Source organism: Cydia fagiglandana, chromosome 5 (genome assembly GCF_963556715.1).
Source record: "Cydia fagiglandana chromosome 5, ilCydFagi1.1, whole genome shotgun sequence".
NCBI lineage: Eukaryota > Metazoa > Arthropoda > Insecta > Lepidoptera > Tortricidae > Cydia > Cydia fagiglandana.
Genome location: NC_085936.1, coordinates 16,241,132 through 16,254,766, shown reverse-complemented (window position 1 = coordinate 16,254,766; position 13,635 = coordinate 16,241,132). Strand labels below are relative to the sequence as shown.

The window sequence follows — 13,635 nt, the reverse complement described above, 5'->3', positions numbered from 1 at the left end:
TCTTCTATTGTTTGTCGTCACACCCTTGTCAGAGTGGTCGTGATCGTCATATCAGGGCCGGTGGCAAGCTTCACAATCCGTCGCCATTCCTCCCGAACTGTAACCCTTCATGTACTACAAGTCGTTCCACAGATGTACCGTCTCGACGTGTAAAATGTCCAAAGAAAGTGAGAATACGACACTGGACGATGGAAGAAAGACGCTGTTTAATACCCAGTTCCAAGAAGAGAGAGAAGAGAAGATAACTAACTTTTTAATTTTTTTATTATTTAATAAAGGCATCTTTATTTTGTGTGACTGTCAGCCACGAAATCTAGATTTTATATTTGCATACTTTTTCGTAGAGTATGGTGGATTAGTGGACTATATATATACTCGTAATTAAAATTGTAACAACTTATTGTAGCCCATATTCCACAAATAAACAATTCTTCATTCATTCATTCATTCATTCATACATACATAGATAACATCCATACATTTCTCAGGAATAAAATATTCGTGATAAACACAAAAGTACATGCCCTTACCGAGACTAGAACCTGGGACCTCCTGTTTCGTAGTCTAGCCTAGTCGGTCTCTACCGACTGCAGCTTGCGAGGAATGTTTCGTGAATCGCCAGTCACTAGTGATCCACTCCGCGTGAATGGCTCTTGGCTTCTATGGTTATCGCTGGTACTATAATTGCCTAGATTGCCTCTAATGTGAGGCGTTATGTACAGTCACCTGCAATAATATGTTACACAACGAAGGCAGCAAAAATATCTGACACGATCTTATTTTTAGACCCATAAGAGCGTGTCACATATTTTTGCGGCGTTCGAAGAGTAACATATTATTGCAGGTGACTGTACTGAAGTAGAAATAATTGTCACTGACATTTACTTCAGTATTTCAGGTAAGTACCAACTTAAATAAAAACAAATGCAACAATGAAAGTAAGTACAGTTTTTTCTACAATAATAAAGTTAAGTTAACCCTTTTCTTGGCTTTAAAAGCCTTGTTGGCGTATGATAGAGCAAAAACAGGTCTTAGAAAAAAATACGAAGAAAGGGGTTAAAATTATGTATGTTATAAGTCTATATTTTATTGCCAAGAAAAGGGAATATAATTTCAAACAAATTTCTTTATTATAATTTACCATGTAGGTGCCGACCTTACTGCGGCTGCCTTTCTACTGAAGCGGAGATGAGAGACGACGTAAGGAAATCAACCAATAATGTGAATTACAACCAATGCTATTGGTCTATTTTCACATCTCCTCTCATCTTCGCTCGTCTTCGCCTCAATGGAAAGGCAACCTTAAGCGCTGCACTTGGGAGTTTGACATCGGCCAGTCTAACGCACACTCTACCTTGATGTTTTTATAAAACCGACAACCATGTTCTTTCAATAATATGGGGAATCTCTGCCCTGTTGGCATTAGACCAGTTTTCCCCGAATATTTCTCGCGTCACACGATATGATCCACCGTACCGGTTTTAAACAGTGGATGTACTGATGGAATAAAGTAAACCTCGCATATAGTGACACCACACGCTCAATATTTTTTGTCCCCCAAAGTATGCGTGCAGGCAAAGCTTTGTGAAAGGGAAATTTTGGGCATATTTGTAATCCTTAAAAGTATAGCGTTAATTTAACCTCCGAATCGGCGGGGCCGGTATGCTTTGAACTCGCTTCGGGCTGGATGTTTATTCCCAACGCTTTCGCAAGCGACGGTGAGTGAGTCGATAGCTTGCGCGAACCAGTATAATGAGAGAGAGGCATATCACGTCCTGTCCAGTACAAACGCATTTTATTTCATGTAATTTATTTTTTATTATTTTACTGGCAATTCTTTAAATCGTCTATGACAAAAAAGAAACTTCCTTTTTTAAGTACCTACTTGCAAATCTCGATTCGCCTTTGTACGGGACAAGGAAAGACAATTTCGTGAAATGCTGCGGCTGACGTCGAGATATGTAACTCTATAGTCCGGCTACAAAGAGTATAATTTCATTGAGGCCGCCACTGATCGTGAGGAGGCAAAATTGTACATTACCAATACGAGCACATTACCAATATACTTAATGGTTGTTAACAGCATATTATCATATTTACATGCAGCTCATTCTGCTATTTCTGATATAAAACTGCCCCGTATAAATAAGAGATTTGATTTTAGAGATTTTGAGCGCGGAAAAACTTTGTTTATTGTAAAATAGTTACCCTACTATAAATTAAAAAAAATAGGTAGTTAGCTCCAAATGTACTTAGAAAAGTGAAAATAATTTCTCTTTTTACAGTTTAAACCAATTTTTTGGCTAGTGTTAAACATTCCCGCAGCCAAAAATCGCGGGTATGCTTATAAACCCTAAGCACCTATACTTTATCGGAGACCAAACTTATATTGGCTAGCTACGAATACCCCAAAGCATCGTGAATAACACGCTGCACGGCACCCTTTCGTGAAATTTCATTCATTTTGCAAATATTGTCTCTTTATCTGAATACAATAATGTAAGTCGCGTGAGTCAAACATTTTAACTAACATAGTCTCAAAACTGGAAATAGTACTGAATGTCAATGTAAAAAAATATCATTATACACCGTGTTTTTATTAAATTCCGTTAACTTTGGCGTATGGTGGTATGGTATTTGGGGTACGTTTAAGAACTAACCAATTACCTAAATGTCATAGGTAGTTAATTTGCAAAACAAAAAAAAATATTAAGCAAAAAATAAATTAATTGTTGCATATAGCGTTGTTGTAACACGGGCATCACATTTAACTCAACCAAACAATTGAAATATGTGACATATCAATGTCATTCCGAACATCGATCGTTCGAAATAGTTCTTAAGTTTAGTAGCAAATATATGAACTCATCCTAAACACTAATCAATATGTAAGCAGGCCCTAAGGCAATAAGTGAACACGCCTTATAAGAAAAAAAATGTTTATCTCGGAAATGGAGTTAATTAGAATACCGGTGTCTTTGAGAAAGTTACTTGATTTAAGCTAAGGAATGCATCCTTGAAATTAACTAAAATAAAAAAACACGGTGTAGACCCAATGCTGTAGTATAATTTATTTTTCGTTAACGCAATGTGCTTCACAAAAATAATGTAAAGTACCTAAGTTTTTTTTAAATCATTCAGATGACCACTTTTATGTGTTAATCTCCAAAATTTTTTAATTTTAATTCAATTTTCTATGTTTATAATTTACACACCGTGTGCCCTAATAGCCCCACACTTTTTTTAAACCTTAAGAAAATCACGCTCATTTTCCCCACTATTTGCTAATGCGATATTGCCTTACTACTTTACCGAGCAATAAACATTCCTTAGCCGCTAAGACTTGCTAAAAAGCGTTATTTCCCGACGTTTTCTCCAAGAAACGAGAATTACGAGCGACCGCCAGGAAAAGCGCATAAATAAAGTAGAAGCAATAAAGCTAAAAGCGTGTGAAGTCACAAAACGTCTATTTGCATGAACCTACAGTTAGTGTAACCCTATATTGTTGCAAATGAATTGCTCGGATTGAATAGAAGTTAGATTGGATTGGTAGTGATTTTGTTTGCCTACGTTTACGTTGCGGTGCCTATCAGCTTTGGATGGGGTGGCTTCGAATACTTGCCAGACGTTATAACGTAATTGATTACGTTTATAGCTTCGACTCAAGTACCTACTTGGCTATATATTTAATAGTATTTGGGTCAAAGAAATGGTATTAGACAAGGTCAGGTGGTTATTCGTATCTATTAAGTCAAGCTACAAAAATATTTTGTAAGAATATAACGAAAATATACTCATCATCATCATCATCATCGTCTCAGCCATAAGACGTCCTCTGCTGAACATAGGCCTCCCCCTTTTTTGGGGGGTGAATGCCATAATCGCCACGCTTGGCAGGCGGGTTGGCGATCGCAGTCGAGTACACCGAATTTGAGGGACGCTGCTGCCCGTCCACCGGTGGTTTTGGACGTGGTTTAAGGACATACTCGGGTCCTAAAATATACTCACATTGTATAATAATTATTATTAAGAAACTTGATTCCTGATTACTATATTGTTTTAGCCATATTATTTTGTTACGAAAACAAAGAGGGTACTAAACTAGCTATGGAAATAAGACTTTTGTTCACTTAAACACAACAAAAACATGGAATTTCACACAATAATTATGACAATGATATAGCAAAATAATTATGGAAAACATAAATCGTTTTAATCGCTCTGTTGGTACTGGATACAGTTCGTGTTATTGTTTAATACCGAGGTAAAGCACACAACAACCGGCCATGATAACACGAATTCATAGAATCTTGGGGTCAAGAGCAACGGTCATAATATGTATATGTTTATTGCACTGACAATACGGACAACCCAAAGTCTTTGTGGAAAAAAGACTTATCTGATTAATGTTGGTAGGAAGATACGACCTTGCTCTTTTAAGAGTACGATATCAAGCTTATTAATACAGCATGATGAAAAAATTTAGGAACGTATCTATTTAGACGTTTTGTATCTAATTTCAATATTTTTTAATTAGGAAATTATAATTATTGTTTTCACTACACTTAATCTCAGCTAATAGAGTTAAACCAAGAAAAGTCTGCAGCGATTTTGATAGCCCACGAAGTGCTAGTGTTATTTACAACGTCATAATTTCATACAGGGTTACTTTTTTACCGGTACAATAAATTTTACCACATCATTGGTATCGATAATAGATCACATTGCACAAATAAAAAACTTTTTATTTTATTTCGCATCAATTAATTTATCCTTCACCAATTTAGTAACTTCTGGTTGCACTAAGCCGCTCGCTAAATCGCGCGCGATGACGTAAACAAACAGTTGCCAGTTCGTGCGTTTGCTAATTGATGCGTAAGGCATCCACATTTTCTAGTACTTTAGCGGATAAGTTCGGGCATTGGTATTTTTGTTTTTTTGTTCCCAAATAGTAGTAACAAAGAATGCTGGTATTTTTTATTTTTGGCAACAATTACGTACCTATGTTGATTTATTGTACTGGTAAAAAAGTAACCCTGTATAAGTTTGGCGTTTAAAATGACACTTGCACTGCGTGGGCTATCAAAATCGCTGCAGATAATTGGTCTATCTCAAATTACATACTTAATAACAGTAAAATTCCTTTAAATTAAACAATTAATTTAAAATTAAAATAGACCCATGAAAATATTCTAACAGCGCAAATGAATATATTTACGATCACTAACAATACATTATTAATTACAAACGAAAACGAGAGTAAAACAAATATACGCTTTATACAGAAGGCACTCATGCCCAGCTAATTTGCCATACACCTGTTCACACCACATCTGCAAATTGTATAACAAATGTTTGGGTCAGTAGGCTAACCTCTTCGACCAGACCGAGCACACATAATGCATATGAATAATTCGTCATCATGACTAATTTATGTTAAAACTGACCCAATAAAACCCTACAAATAAATTATAACAAAGAAAATTTTTGCGACGCCCGTCAATATGAGTCACTGAAAACTTTCACTTAAAAGTGCGCGTTTTATTCATTTGACCACAATTCTCAGGACAAGTGCGACGACGTTCGCTGTAGTTTTAAGGTGAAATTAGGACACGCTGTATATGCCGGTTTGATAACGTTCACTGATTTTAGTGGTCAGTGTTCGGCCGAAATTGTCACAATAAAATAGTGTTTAAGAAAAATTAATACTCAACAATGTTTTTTAAATTTTTATTATGTGTGGCATTGTGTATGGTGGAGGTAGAATCTATGGCCATAGAAGGATCTGTGTTGACGAGGTATGATCCTTGCGGTTTGGGGGTGCTTCAGTTTGACAAGGTTACAGCGGCCGAGTGGCGGGGTGTGGTGTATTTTGAGTTGTACCCTCATTTGACTGAGGTGGAATTGGACATTCAGTTTGAACGACAAGTCGAGCTGTATGGGGTAAGTCGATATATCAATGGGTGTATCTAATTAAACGGATATATAATTTTTTTACATACAATATATATACAGTGGTACTACTAAACGAAATTAATAACTAACTTAAACCAGTTACGTCAACCAGACGCTTCGCGTTTTCTGCGAACAACTTATGCGCGCTGGGACCCCATGGACCTAGAGTTTCAACTCCAAATTAAATTCATTATAATGTTTCGCATATTACCTATAAAAATATGTGTAGATACTACATAATTACGCTAATTACTATCAATTATAGCCCCGTTACTTTGAAATAGGATATCCGGGTATTTATAAGCTCTGACGCAGGGTCTTATGAAGCATTGGCATTAACAATTTTTCCCTAATCCCTCTGCCAACAAACTGCCCTGCAGTTTGGCAGAAGAAAAACTTTTGTAAAATAGGGTTTATTTCATCTGAATAAAGGATTTATTAATTTTTATTTATTTGATATGCTGTTTTTTGCTAAAATGCTGTTTTTTCGCAATTAATTAATTTCCGGCCGTCCTGTTACCTGCAGCAAAGAGAATAGATAGTATAGAGGGCTATTGCCATAGTAAATTTTGTAGCCACGGTATATTTACTGCCATCTATCGACACACGATTAAAACTTAAAATAAAATTGAAAATGTATAGATTAATCAAAATGTGTATACAGATAAATGATTTTTAATTTTTATTGTTCTATACTGACCCATGTTCTTTCACTGGTATGTGTTAAAATTGTTAAATATCAAACGGTGTCGTCAACGCTATCTAGGCGAGAATAGGCCAAAGGTAATGGCGCCATCTATTCGAGAATGACTTTTTCTTGATTTCCGAGGCACGTTTTTTTCTTAGACGTTATTTATCTTATACGGAGTTACATATATCTTTGCCTGCAGTAAAAACTGTCGTTACCTACATACCTGATTTATAAAATTGACACCTTAGTTAAATGTTCACTTTTTTGTCTTCAATCTTTTCAAATTATTACTCAAATAAAACACACATTCGTTACACATCCAAAAAGTTTAAGAACTTTTAATTAAGACCCCGCACGATTTAGTAAATCCTAACAATTTGTGCAAATTAATTAATCGGTCCCGAGCACGTTTGCCATTCATTCGCCCTAAAATTATGTTTCTCCACATCATGCGTTGGAGCCCGCATAATATTTCCGAAGAATCTAAAGGCTCGCTCATGACACGCTGTGGAGAGCCGAATGTCAATGAGCTCTCTTAAAACTTAAATAAAATGAAGGTAATATGTTTACAGAGCTCCCAGAATTCCACAATGTCGGTACGAGATGATTGGCACCGATTCATCCTTCGCCCAAAAGGAGCGTTGCCCAAACAGTACTACTTCTTCATACGGTTGGCTGATAACAGCACCCAAGTACCAACCGTGGCCAACTTTAAGCTCAATAACGAGACGCTTTGCAACGACGCCATTAAGGTATGCCACGGCAATATAGTGATTATGTTGAAAGCAGTAGAGCACAAAAAAGTATGGCAAAAAGCCGTAAAAGTACGCGATAATAAGACTTAAGTTCAATAAAAGCAAGAGAAAAGAGGTCTAAACTAAATGAGAGGGGAAACCCGATCGTCAGTTGTTTACCATTTGATATCTTTTCTTTTAATTGTAACAAGTTGACAGTGATTTTGAAAATAATACACCTTTTATCTGTTTTAATATTCTTGGTAATTGAATATTAAGAATTTGTTTTTTTTTCTGAGACATCGACAGCTTCCGTTGGATGTCAAAGGGTCGGTTTTAATAATGGAGCGTCTGGAAGGGTAGTAGGTAAACTTAGACTCGTTTTCTTTTCGCTGCACAAAATCCAAATTTTGATAAGAAAAATATGGAATTTCTTCTAATTATGTGGCAGGATGATATATAGTAGGGTCAACACACAGTAAAAGAAAGAAGCTAAGAACCACACAAATGCAGGTGCAAATGTTTTTAGTACTTTGAAGATTGGGACAATTTTAAGTTCCTGTCCTTCTAAGGGCCAGTTGCACCAACCACATTAGACAGACTGATCAACGTCAGCCGGCGCGCCTCAGCGCTTTACTATGAAACTTTCCATACATAAAAATTTTGCGAACTCTTTAACGATACGAACAGTTTGGTGCAACCGACCCTAAGTCATGATGTCCTTTTAGAAGGACAAAATCTAATCGATTTTTTTTTTTATAATCGAATAAAACAAGGTTCCAAATTCAAAACCGCAAAAATTACTCTCGGACTTAGGAGGCTATACCTACTTACATACAATGTCATGTCAGTATATATTATTTTTTCCTTTCTAGGCGGCGCAAACTATTGAATCTCTAAATGTAACAACAAATCCAAAAGAGGTCTACAAGCAAGTGTGTGGAAGAAGAGCGTTGGAACACGCTGAACTTACCTCAGTCAGAACTCAAGCTTTGGCTGGCGATTGGCCTTGGCATGTGGCTTTGCTTAAGAAGAAGCCAAACAGTGACGTCACAGTATATGAGTGCGGCGGCAGTATTATATCAAGTACTGCTGTTTTGACAGGTATGCTTTATCTCTTACAATAATATATTACTTAGTAAGTAATGAAACAACTAATCCATAAGAAAGATAACAAGCAAGTGTGCGATCTGGAGAGAGTTAGAGCTGGCTAAAGTGATCTGATCTTATTCGTCTATTGATTAATAATACGGCTCGATTCGGGAAATGAATAAGAGATGCACTAGATATGAAATAGTAAAGATATGTGACGTTCCACGACAAAAGGTACTTTATGGCGGCTGGCGCCGCGATTCGGGAAATTAATTAGAGATTCACTAGATATGAAATAGTAAAGTTATGTGACGTTCCACGACAAAGGGTACCCTATGGCGGCTGGCGCTTACGTCGCATACCGCCGCAATAATATTGGAGCGACGTTAATAATCGTAAGCGCCAACCGCCATAAGGTACCTTTATCCGTGGGACGTCACATATCTTTACTATATCGTATCTAGTTAATCTCTAATTCACTTTCCGAATCGCGCCGATAGTGAAGTGCCGTTAAACAATATTATATTTATCAGAACGCTCAAAATAAGGACATTGACGCTCAGATTAGAACTGCCTGGAGACTCAGAAGAAGGAAACCCGGCCCTGTGTAACGGGAAAAGGCGAGGAAAAAGAAGAAGATTAAAACATGGACAGAATCTGGAAACATTGCTTATAGAAGCAAACGCTTTGCATACTGATAATACAGAATTAGGTGCCTCTAAAATTTCGAAACTCAACTAAGATCAATGTGGAGAATACCGTATAACCGTACCCAACAAATTCTTTCGTCGCTTTTAAATCTTGCGTTTGTACACATACTCCACGTACAGTCGGCATCAGATATATCGGAGCAGCCAAGGTGTTCACAATATCTAAACACACTCTCACGCCCTGACAATAGAGGCGTGTTCAGATGTTTGTGAGCGCCTTAGCCGCTCCGATAGATCTGATGGCAACCTTCCGCTGTCCACTTTAATTCGAGTAAATACCTATTAATGATTTATTTGGTTTTAAGCTGGACATTGCGTGAGCAGAGGTGGTATTCTGATCGAGGCGGGATTGGTGGTCATCGTCGCGGGCGTCAATAACCACACGGACTATAACCAGATAGGCAGGCAGGCTTTAGTGGTAAGTATTTAGATAAGATAATTTACCACAGAGTACAAGGAACTAGAGTCTTTTGAGTCTAAATTTGAAGAACTCGACTCGTTTTACCGGACAGCTCTTTGAAAATTTCCGAGGATTTTAAGTCCCGAGTCGAGTCCTGTATTGAGAAGCGCACGTTAAAATGCTCGAGCCTGCGAATAAAGGACGACTCACGGTAGACCGGGCCGTGTTCGGGCCGGAGCTTCCAGCGCTTACTTTTCTATGACATGACAGGCTATCACGTGATGCTTTCCATACAAAATGATGCGGCGGAAGCTCCGGGTCGGACACGGCCCGGTCTAACGTGTCATTCTTAAAGACTCCGTCAACAATTTTATAGGTTTTACCTAATTATTTAACAGTAAAAAATTGTACTTTGGAGCGTTTCTCTAAATCTATTTAGCTGTGTGTGCATTTTAGGCTCAAGACATAGTGCTTCACCCAGGCTACACGGACGCCCTAGCTACCTCGGACCTGGCCATCATAAAAGTGCACAAGTTCAAATACACGGCGTACGTGCAGCCCGTATGTCTGTGGGGCCCCGTGTATAGCAAGGAAGATTTGTTCGGGAAACAAGCAACGGTAAGGAATTAAATTAATTAGACGACAATGGTTTCACTCACTAGAATTTTTAGTCGCTATCGGCGACATGTTTCGCGCCCGTCGGGGGTCCTTCCTCAGGCTCGAGTGCCCGCGGCGGCTGCACTTCGTGCACTGAGCGCGCCGCCCGCCTCGTCGTACGTTGCGCGTGTTGTTGTCTGTATGTCGCACGAAAGTCAAATTTCAATTAAATTAACATATAAGATGAAAATTGCTTACTTTATTTACCGAGCGTTAGCGAAGCTCTGAGTTTCAGCTTAGACAAAAATGCTTTCGTACGAGTATGTCAGGATGTTCTCCTACATGTAGCATTTATCAATCGATTCTCGTGAAAGTTTGTTAGCAGTTCAAGAATCAAAAAGAATTGTTTTGTCGGTGCAGTTTTCCGAAATTGTTGTGTCATGTTTTCTGACACCCTCGGAATTATTCCGAACCGCTCCAAAACTGACGTATCGCATATTCGCATCGTCTCACTAGTTTGGCTCTTCCGTGAAATTCGAATCATGAGTAGGAAAGAGCGAGCAAGTAATACTGAGATACATAAGTTACTGAGCTAGTTTAATTTTCTGTGAGTTGAAGGGTGAGTGAGTTCAATCAAAAGACATATAGTTCATGTAAATCACTCACTCATGAAAGTCATGAACGACTCATGTCTAATATTCAGGGCTCGTTATTATTTTATTTTTTGTCGAATTCATTTATTAATAATAAAATAACCTATCCACTAGGTTGTCGGCTTCGGCTACACAGAGACCAACCAGCTCTCCGATGTTCTCCGGTCAGCCTACACCATGATTCAAAACGACACCACTTGCCTCGCATACTCGCCCAAAGTATACAAGAATCTCCTCAACGAGTTCAGCTTCTGCGCCGGCTATGGACCGACTTCTGGTAAATGTTTTCGATACCTGGCCGTGTATTCCTTTTAATGCAGGAGTCGAACACTTGAGTAAACCAGTGTAACGATCGACGTAAAAACTATTTGTAATTGAAGTATGTTAGTTACACTGGCATCACTCATAAGCGTTGGACTCTCTCACGCTCAATAAGCAATCGGAATGACCCTTGTTGTTTATAATTAAGATTGTAAGTAGTAGACGCGCTTTGAGTTTACGCACGTGTTGGTGTAAACACTACATTGAATTACGAAACTAAAAGTAGTTGCGTAAAATAAAAGCAAGGAGTAATACTTTCAAGGACGCGAGTTTGTAAATAGTTAAGGTTAACGTAAATTAAAATACAATTATGGTTCAAGTTTTAGGGCATAATCGAATTTCTAACTAGTAAACCACTTTTTCATTCAAATCCACGAGCAAGACTATAAATTAGCAAAACTATTATCAAAATTCGATGATCTATCCCTATTATATATTTCTATTCTGTCACTATTGCGAATTAAGCAAGAGTGCCAGAATAGAAATATACCTATACAAAAGAACGACTCGATTTTAGATGTTTCGATGTTTTAAGTCTACTTTAGTACTAATGGATTCTAACAAGGGCTGTTTTCAAACCTAACCTCTTCCCCAGGCATAAACCCCCGAAACGGCGACAGCGGCGGTGGCCTGATCCTAGGCGTGCAGCAAAGCGACCACAAGATCAGCTACGTTCTTCGTGGCGTGCTCTCCAAGTGTGGCGTTTCCGCCGGGCATACAGAGTGTGATCCAAAGCATTATGTGGTGTACACGGATGTAGCACCTCACTATACCTGGCTGTATCATCATTCCGGGCTTAGGTATAGGAGCAATATTCTATAGAGGGATCATAAGCTTAGAGATACGTGCTGTCCAAGTGCGCCGTTTCCGTCGGGCTTACAGAGTGTGATCCGAAGCATTATGTGGTGTACACGGATGTAGCACCTCACTATACCTGGCTGTACCATCATTCCGGGCTTAGGTATATTAGGAGCAATATTCTATAGAGGGACCATAAGCTTAACGATACGTGCTCAAAGGCGTGGTGTCCAAGTGCGCTGTTTCAGTCGGGGTTACAGAGCGTGATCCGAAGCATTTATGTGGTGTACACGGATGTAGCTCTTCACTATACCTGGTTATCAGTCCGGGCTTAAGTATAGGGGCAACATAATATAAAAAGACTACAAGCTAAGCTGTGTACTCCGAGGTTTGTTGTCCATTTGTCAAAGTGTGCCGTATCACTTGGTGTGATATTCAAAAGTGATGTCTCAGTTAGGCAAATGCAGTGCTTGTGGGTACACCGATGTGGCAGTTCACTATACTTGGTTGTTTCATCACTCCGGGCTCAGGTTATCGTGAAACGGTTGGTTTAGTCGCCTCAAATTACTTAAGAAAAGTGATATTTAATTTAAGTTTTATTCGTAAAATAGTACACCACCTAATCAATACTTATTTCGAGTGTAATCAGATAGTAAAGTGGTATCCGGCTTTGTAAACTATTTGTTTTTTTTATGCATTATTTTATTGAATTTGACACAGGTACATCAATGTGGAATGGCAGTGGCAGTTTCTTAGATAAGTAGTTAATAAAGTTGCTAGTTTTATTATCGAAGTATGTATGTAATTATTCACTTTCCTGTCTGATATTTTGTAATTAAGTTAGAGTTAAAATACATAAAAATTGTACATTTTTCTTGCTGTGTAATAAAATTGTGACAGAGACATTCACTTTAACATTAAAAGGCAACATTCAAAATAAAATTACAATTTTAATGCCAAAAACAACAGTAAAAATTTTAAGATTATAAAAGCAGTAAATTTAAGTGTTCTTGAAATACTTAAATTGTTATGATATCGTAAAACGTTTAACCCCTAAAATAATTTACCTGCTTTTTTGTTTTAAATATTCTAATAAGCTTAAAATTTTGTGACATAGATAGGGGCTGATACGAATGAAGAAATATATAATAGGAAGATATTTTTATAAGGCTAATTCTGCTACCTACTTAGCTAGTTCTATCACACTTGTATTTTACGGGATGAATCTAATAGTCCATAGCTTTGCTTTTTACCCTTTCTTGCACATTTAACACTTCTTATCTGGCGCGTGCGCGTCTTCCTTCATACATCAAGTGCGAAGACACAGTACATATCAAATCCAGATCAAACTCCTAACCTCTTATTATGGCTCCTCTACACGATGGCCCAGCGCCGGCCACTCCAAGGGACGCATTTATGCGTTAGAGGGAGCAAGTGATATTGCTATCTCATTCTACCGCATGGCTGGGTTCCTTGGAGTGGCCGGCGCTGGGCCATCGTGTAGAGGAACCATTACAGTTAGAATACGTCTCTCAAGTCTCAATACTTGAAGTCGCGCTAGTCGCGGAGACGTGCTAGATGTGCTGACCCATTTTGTTTATTCACCAAATAAGTATAAGTGCTAATAATTTTGTTTGTCACAAAACATCTTTTGAAAGTGTGTTATGTTTAGATATTTTCTTTT

General features: G+C 38.0%; 1 protein-coding gene across 1 annotated transcript; it reads left to right on the top strand.

Moving 5' to 3' along the window:
* Positions 1-5,148: 5,148 nt before the first annotated feature.
* LOC134664840 (serine protease gd-like) lies at positions 5,149-12,173 on the top strand. The gene is made up of 7 exons (XM_063521574.1): positions 5,149-5,943; positions 7,219-7,398; positions 8,256-8,484; positions 9,488-9,600; positions 10,039-10,200; positions 10,947-11,109; positions 11,749-12,173. Exons 1-7 carry the CDS (start codon positions 5,716-5,718, stop codon positions 11,973-11,975), a joined length of 1,302 nt encoding a protein of 433 aa, XP_063377644.1. The 5' UTR covers positions 5,149-5,715; the 3' UTR covers positions 11,976-12,173.
* Positions 12,174-13,635: the final 1,462 nt, after the last annotated feature.